Genomic DNA, 8814 nt, shown 5'->3' with positions numbered 1-8814 from the left:
AAATGTATCCAGAGTCTCATAATCTGGCTCATGTTTAGGATCAGGGACATTGAAATAACATTTATTTCGTCTAATTTTTTTCGAAATTTACTCGAAAATCATCGATCGTCTCGGATTCTGCCATGAAATTTCGTTACTGCGAGAATCGAGAGTCGATACTTTTTTTCGACAAATCAAGCAGATGGGAGAAACGGCGTAAAATTCGTTCCTCTTTGGTTTTTCAATATGGATAATTTTGATTCTAAAGGTGATTTCGCCATGATTATGTAACGCGAAAATATAAAAAATTTGTTTCAAAAATATATATTGAGTGTCAGAAGAAATTATGACAGAAATGGCGGTTGAAAATTATGCCTATTGTGAAGCCAAAAATTACGCTATGTCACAGGCGAAGCGGGTGAATAATTTCGTTCCGGGAAGCAATCCGGTTGTTCGATAGGACCAAGAATTATGGTATGGCGTGTAAATAGCCAATTTTATGGTGGCGGAAGACGAGAGCGCGCTATGCCAAATTGAATTCCAACAGAGCAGAAGCACTCACCTGGTTAGGGCTCCGGCCGATGATGTGATGCGGGGTCTTGTGATGCGGAGTCGAAGGAAATCTTCTTATTTGGCGATGCGGTTTATAACGAATACCAGACATGGGGCGGATGAAAAAACTTATGTCAACGACAAGACTTGTGCCAGACTGACAAGTCATGTGCCAGAGACCCCTGCACTGTGTATGGCCTAAAAAAGGTTTTAGTGCGCGAACATAAAAATAGTTTCGCGGTGAAAGGAATGTACGAGATATTCCTAACCTACCTAACCTAGCCAACAAAAAGTTGGAAATCCCTCGACTTTGTCACTTCAAAGTTCAATATGTAAAAAACTCCTGAACCGATTTTGACAAAGCATGTCTAAGAACCATCGCTAGAAAAACTGCTTTCAAATAAAAAAACCGCATTCAATACGGTTCACCCGTTAAAGGGCTACGGTGCTACAGACAGACACACGTACCGGTCATACTTATAACACCCCTTTTGCGTCGGGGGTAAAAAGCAAGAGGGAATCAGATACTAAATTAATTTTTAATTCAAATAAAGCTCATCATTTGTATACCTTGCTTTTAAGTTAATAGTTTCTACTATCTAATTAAACAGATTGGTAGCTCGTTGCTATTTAGCTAATGAACTACATTACATCGCATCACACGCACACGCACAGCACAGTTCCGCGTAAACCTTTGCGTGACGTCTGATTACAATATTTAAAAAGCAAAGCTAGTACCTAATGTTTTAATTGGGTATCTGACCAAAACTACCATAGGGAATAGAACAAGGGTCGGCAATAGGCGGGCCGCGGTCCGCATCCGGACCGCGGAAAGCCTAGCGTCGGAACGCCAAGTGTCTAGCCAAGACCCTCGATGTCACTTTTCACACTAATTTACTTACTTAGCTTTTTTTTGTAAAGTGTATAGGTACGTTACTTATTTGCATATAAAGAAATGATACTTTATCACAAAAAAAACCTTCGGACCTTGATAAAATTTTAAACAGCATTCTCGGACCCTACTTTAAACCGCTAGAATAGAATAACAATATTAGTCTAATGATATTTTTTATTTCAATTAGTGGTATTGTCAGGTACAGGCCAAAATTACGACAAAGATTTTAGTTCCCTTTTAGTCGTAAGGTTGCCTGGAAGAGATCTCTCTGAAGCGCTAAGGCCGCCTATTGCTTACCTCAGAAAGTCTCTGTGTATATACCTGTGTTTTCTGTACTGCTTGCTATGTGTTGGTGCGCAATACAGAGTTATTGTATTGTATTGTACTCTAGCCGTAACAACTCCGGGCAGAATATTTTACGGTTATGTCACAAACACAAAGTTAACGTACCTTATCAATAGCTTGCTGCTAAACAAAATAACTTCCCATTTTTCAGAATGTCAGGAAATACCAAGTCTGACGCATATCGCGGCAAAAGGTCGCTAGCAAAAAATACACTCTCTTTTTCTACTTAGTTTGTCAGCGTGGGAAAATAAAGCTAAACTAGCACAAGTTGCTTTCGAGGGCTTTATTATAAGCATTATTTTATAATTTACCATTACCTATAACATATGCATGACCACCTGTCTTCATCGTCACTACTAATTAGTAATCAAATGCTTAATTACTTTTTTGGGATTACGAAATATGGTTTCAAGTTTTTGGCATCTTACACACTGGACGGCCGCGACCACAAACCAGTGGCCGCAACGACAAGGTAAACTAAGATACATACACAGATAAAATAAGCCATGGTGGCCTAGTGGTTTGACCCATGGCCTCTCAAGCAGAGGATCGTGGGTTCAAACCCCGGCTCGCACCTCTGAGTTTTTCGAAATTCATGTGCGGAATTACATTTGAAATTTACCACAAGCTTTACGGTGAAGGAAAACATCGTGAGGAAAACTGCACGGTGAATTCGTATTGGTCAATGCTCCGTTTATGAACCGAAATGGAAAATCCTTGTATTATTTCTGTACTAATTTTATTTTGTAGATAATAGAGAAGGGATTTAGTAAATATTGTAAAAAAAGGGGTAGACGACGAGACACCAAAAATATAGAGAATAATATTTATTTATTTTAGATGGAAAACGAGCAAGTGGGTCTCCTGATGGTAAGAGATCACCACCGCCCATAGACACCTGCAACACCAGGGGGATTGCAGATGCGTTCCCAAACTTGAGGCCTAAGATGGGATAACTTTTATTATTATACTCTAAAAAAATATTTTTTTGAATTTTTGATTGTACCATTTTGTCGGCATAGTTTACGTATATATTCGTGCAAAATTACAGCTATCTAGCATTGATAGTCCCTGAGCAAAGCCGCGGATGGACAGACAGACAGACAGACATGGCGAAAGTATAAGGGTTCCGTTTTTGCCATTTTGGCTACGGAACCCTAAAAACGAAGTTACGATAGTGTGGCTCGCGGCTCGTGGCGTGCCCGACAGTTTTAGATTAACAATCCTTTAGTCCACCTCACTTGATTAATACCTGGTTTCATTTCATACTATAATTGCTGGGCACGGCAATCTTCGCGAAATTGCCTGTCGTGATAAATGGACTGTCATGGGATGGTTTTGACGGTGTAGGTATGAAACAGGGTGTCCCAGGATCATTATTCGAACGTTCGAAACGCCTCAATATTCGTTGCCACATTTTGTTATGAACGGGCTGAATTTTATGACATTTTCGATTATTTTTTAGACGTCCTGTTCTACTGAATAACTTAGAAACTGTAACTAAATCTTCAATATTGCAAATTTTAATCATGTGGATAAGGTACTTTACTGCTCTTTAAATAAGTAGGCATAGCGTAGGGAGAGATGAAACGCATTCCAACTGTAAGGTTGCATAGGTACTGTGGGGACTGTAACTTGGTAAGAGCTTATGTACTGGGGATCTACGCGCGTGACTTTAAACTGATATGAAATAAACAAGGTTATTGTTCCGCTGATTTAGATTTATTGTAGAACTTGGTAGAACTTATAAATACATTTACATAGATAGTTCCGGCCGCTCAGGCTGTCGGGAGCAATCTGCCCTCCGGCATGTAGGTATACCGTTGTCAATCGTTTTTAAAGTCAAATTCTAGAAACATACAATATAAAAATACTACCATTATACATAATAAAGTCAATCTAACCTGCCAGGTGGTCAGTTTTACCACCTGCCAGCGGTATACAGCCTAGTTCCTACAGTACTGTTGTAGTGGACGGACGGTCCACTAGCCTAATAATATACTATTTAAATTAAAATAACTTCTTTAGGATATTTTCGTATGTATTTCAAATTCAAGTTCCTACGTTGGCAGCTCGGATACAAATCTTCTGTTTAACACCCTTGCGTCCGTTCCATATTATTATTCAAAAATGGAACTATGCTGCCAGCATCGAATCAACGGACACAAGAGGTTAGTACAGTACCTACCTATATTTTAATCGTGGCTGGCACGCAAATTGCGTGTAATTTCGCTGATTGCAATTAAAAATGTAACTTAGTTCTAAATAAGTCATTAAAAATGTGTTTTCATACAAATCGTCGAGAAATCAAAACCTAATAAGTAGTTATACCTACACTGATACAGTCTAGGACTACCTACCTCTGAAATAAGTTACTATTATTATTTATTTACATATAACTTTTTGTTTTTAAACCCCCGACGAAAAAATAGGGGTGTCATAAGTTTGATCGCTATGTGTGTCTGTCTGTCTGTGGCACCGTAGCTCTTAAACGCGTGGACCGATTTGGATGCAGTTTATTTTATTTGAAAGCAAGTTTTCTAGCCATGGTGCTTGAATATATTTCATCAAAATCGGTTCAGCTGTTTTTGAGATATTGAACTTTGAAGTGATAAAGTCGGGGTTTCCGACCATTCGTTCTCTCTCTTAGATGGGGGCGGCAGACGTGAACTTGCCTTCGAAATCCAAAAGCTTAATGGTTACTTGACCTGAAATGTATATTTCAGAACTAAATTATTGTTATCATTATTTTAAAATTTATGACGGTGGAAGCATTCTACACTTCCTCTGAACGTAGATATACTTAGTTATATATATGTCGGCGGCCGATCGTAAAATCCGCCAGATCACGAAATTCCTAGGCATATCGTGAAATGCCGCCATTTCATGAATTGGCTAAGGGACATCCGCCATATCGTTCAAAACTCACCGTTTAGCGATTTGCCTAGTGACGTTTAGGCAGATCATGAAATTCCTAGGCATATCATGAAGCGCCGCCATTTCATGATTTGGCCAGTTTAGGCAGATCATGAAATTCCTAGGCATATCATGAAACGCCGCCATATCGGTTCTGGCACTTCGCCGGCCGCTGCCGCGGCACGCTCGCTTCGCTCGCTCGGCTCGTGCGTCGTGATCACAATTAATACTAACCACTCCTCGCTTCGCTCGTCGTACCTAAATTTTTCTATATAAATAAATAACAACTAGTGAATACTTTATTTATCAACAAATACTAACCTCTAAAATACGGGCAGACGTCCGTGGTTTTTTCATATTGTGCACAGAATCCGTTTGATTCACATAAAAAGAACGGAGCTGATGTTCAATAGCTTCTTTTGCACTCTATTTTGAATTCAATCACTAGTTTCGGTTTAAGTATCATTTTGTTGCGACGCCGACATTTTTCACGCGCTAAACAAACACGACCGGTCAGCTGGTCACGGCCGCCATTGCATACGCAGCGCCACCAGTGGCCAAAAAAAGAAATATTTACGATGTGCCGGTATAGAGCTAGGAATATCGACGAATGCGTTGCTCTAATCGATCTGCCGTATTATTTCTCAGGCACATCGTGATATGCCTGGCCAACGTTTAGGCATATCATGAAAAGGCGGCATTTCACGATATGCCTAGGAATTTCGTGATCTGGCGGATTTTACGATCGGCCGCCGACATATAGTAAGTGTTTAGTATTGTAACTAAGGGACCCCATACATCCCTGTATTATTATTATTTTTTGTATTTTATTTCTGTAATTGTATACTACAGTTTTTAAGTATTTTATTGTAATTATATTATTATGAAAAAATGACTTTCTGCCAAGTTTCTTGCGGCGCATTCTTCTTGGCAATGATGGTCTTTCCGAAAGCGCTGGTAGTTTAAAAAATGACGTGTAAAAGTGCCCATTGCGGCCTATTTACTGAATAAATGATTTGAATTTTAATTTAGGAGCCAATGCACGGGCCTAAGCCAAGCGCTTTAAAATGTACCTTAGTATATCAGACTAATTTATAGGTAATTGTAACTTTGTTTGTGTTAAAGTACTAACTATATCGAAAGGAAGTTTATTTTTATAGCCATGAAAGGAAACATTCTGTATACGTAGAAATGTGGGAGCAGGTTTAAGGGTTGGTGCGGGCGCGCCCAGCAGCGGGTCAGGGCTTTTAGTTCTTTGTTCCGACATTAAATTAAGTAAAATGTAGCGTTTAGTGTTTCGCCATAACCGCTTTTTCGTGTTTAAATAACTGTTCGTGCTTACATGTTAGTTTGTTATCTTATAGGTAGGTAAGTACTATTGTACCTAAGTATATTTTATTTCGAGGATGTTGAAAACGGCTCTTGAAATTAGATTATAAGGAGATTGTATTGTCATGACTCATGCCAATATGATTATTCATAAACAGGTAGGTATGAGTAGGTAGGTAAGCACCTATGTAAACAAATTTCCTGCACTTATTTAACAACAAACATGTATAACTCTCAAACAAGATCGAAAGAAATGGCAATTGTGCTAAAAATAGGAATTCAGACCAGCAGAATGTCTCTATCGTAGCACCAGAGACACTCATATTTATTTCGACGGTTAGTTTGACAAATAACAAAAAACAAACTTACTTCTTAGCTGTACATACTCGCATTGGTAGCTCCGCCGTCTCCTCCATGGATACCACGCCATAACCACTAACTATTCACAATATTGACATTTTATCACATTGGTAGCACTTCAACACAGTGTCAAGACGTTTATAACTGTCCAGATGCATGTTGGACGTGAAATTGGCAAACCTAATGAACCCGACTGAACGCGTTATGCACGCCGACCGCAAGAGGTTATTTCTGTGTATTGGTGTGATAAGAGTACCGTTATCAATAAATTACTGTGATGCTACACCTAACTCCTATACTTAAACAAGCGGCTAGATATATATCTTTGAGCCAATGATCATGTTTATGTTTATGTTTGTCAATAGTGGCCCTTACAGATTCCTCTAGGTACAGTCAACGTCATAAAAACTGATCACTTTTGTACCTTGGCCACTTTAATAACGACTGAAAGCGACAAGGTATAAAAGTGATCACTTATTTATGACGTTGACTGTACTGCCTACCTACTATAGTTTTTAGGTTCAGTGAAGAAAACAATTCTTGGTAATGGACGTTACGTAGAAATTATCTAATCGTGTAAATTCATTATCTAGTCAAGTGAAAATGTTGATCATGGCTGATAATTCGTGTGAAATTTTATGATTGTGTACTAGAGCGAAGATATTCTCAGCGTTTTATTCAGCATGTTTATGGGTGAGGATATTTTGTGGGCCCCCTTTATATAAAACGAAAATGTTTTTTTGGATTGCGGGCAGAATTTCAAACCGCACCACCTGTGCGCACACATTCTTATGTGTATATTGTATATGTCTATTTTCATCATCATCATCCCAGCCATGTCTCATTGCTGGACACAGGCATCCTCTCAGAATGATGGCTTGGGCCGTAGTTAGCCGCGGACCCAGTGCGAATTAAGAACTTCAGACATACCATTAAATTGCATCGCGTTTGTGCAGGTTTCCTCACGATATTTTCTCACATCGCAAAGCTCGTGCGGTAAATTACGAATGTAATTTCGCACATGAACTCTCAAAAGAAACTCAGATATACCAAGTCGGGTGTGAACCCACGATCCTCTGCTTGGTAAGCCACAGGTCAGGTCGGGGCAGAGGTTTAGGTAAACTAGGTTTTAGCCTAGTTTATCTAAACGATCCACCAATGTTCCAGCAGGCGGTTGGGGCAGCGCAGTTCCGCTGAACATCCCTCCCAGTCAATGTTTTACAAGTTTTTTCCAATGAACAACTACAATTAGTTGGCATAATCTTTCCAATCATTGGCCAATGTTCAAAGAGTACGGCGTCGAAGAGATGACTTTGATCTCGAATCAGCCATTTCGAATATAAAAAACTTCAAAGTTTTCAACCCAACCAACCTACTGCTGAAATATAAAGCGGATTAATTAGAAGAGTGTAGCGCCATCTGACTGCTCAGCTAGGGACTGCACGAGCGACGGTTATGTTGCCCGCTCTCGCCGCGCTCGAACCGTTCGCGTGCCCGCGCGTTTTAGCCAATAGAATAATTTATTTTCTCCCCACTCTGATATCTTGTCTCTGGGGACGCGCCATGTTTTTTTTCTTCCTAGAACTGCTAGACGCTAAGCTTACAATTTCGTGTGTGACGCTCGCATTTTCTAAAACTCTGTTTCTGTCTAATATTATATAATATTCTTTGTACCCTAAACTCTAAATGTGGTGTGTTTATGCTCGTGTGTGTATTGGATGATTATACGCTTTATTGCCCTGGAACCTGCCCTTTTCTTCTACTCCATTCCACGAGGACGCCCCGCTACAAGAGTTCTTTAAAAAAACATCCAACAATAGCATAAGAGTATTTATTTCGGGCTATCAACTGTTGTTCATAAATGCTAGGTACTTATAAGTTTAACGTGCCATTTAAAATTACAAAGTTCAACGTAAGGCTGCTTAAAGCTTGTAGTCGAAACTACATTATTTATTTACAGTGGTAACTCAAGGGCAAGTGTGAAATAAATAGCTAATTCTGAAGACTAGCTTTACCTATGAAAAGTTACTGATAAAACGAGAATTGTGGCGAAACGCAAGCTTAATTAACTATTACAAAGTGTTAATTAAATAACTAAAAATCTGAAACTAGTTTGTTCCAAATCGAGACGAGGATAGATTTTTCTAAATCCCTCTTTTACTGTGCCCAGTCGAAAGGTTTTCATATACATATATTATTTAGCTAATTTATATTACCGGCCGTTTTCTAATCAGCTTTGATTTTCTGAAAGAAACAACAAAGCACAGCTGGCAAGTACAAATCACGAAACAATTATTAATAAAAATCTTTTTACCCGTGAACAGACCAGTAAAATAATAATCTACTTAAAACAATTAGAGTTAAATGCTCATTAAAACTTAATGAAGTGAATGAGGTTAGTGTAACATGTCTCTGTAACCTTGTAACCATCGGTTCAT

The 8814-nt window shown here is 39.0% G+C and overlaps 1 protein-coding gene across 1 annotated transcript in view; it reads right to left on the bottom strand.

Annotated features, from left to right (window-relative positions):
* ATP8A (ATPase phospholipid transporting 8A1) overlaps positions 1-6572 on the bottom strand; it is a 160963-nt gene extending 154391 nt beyond the window's left edge. Inside the window, exon 1 of the mRNA XM_074111164.1 lies at positions 6386-6572. Within this exon, the coding sequence (XP_073967265.1) occupies positions 6386-6446 (61 nt within the window). The 5' untranslated portion in view covers positions 6447-6572. The remainder of the gene's footprint in view (positions 1-6385) is intronic.
* Between the last annotated feature and the right edge of the window lie 2242 nt (positions 6573-8814).

Source organism: Choristoneura fumiferana, chromosome 2 (assembly GCF_025370935.1).
Source record: "Choristoneura fumiferana chromosome 2, NRCan_CFum_1, whole genome shotgun sequence".
NCBI classification, from domain to species: domain Eukaryota; kingdom Metazoa; phylum Arthropoda; class Insecta; order Lepidoptera; family Tortricidae; genus Choristoneura; species Choristoneura fumiferana.
This window is presented reverse-complemented; position numbering and strand designations above follow the sequence as displayed.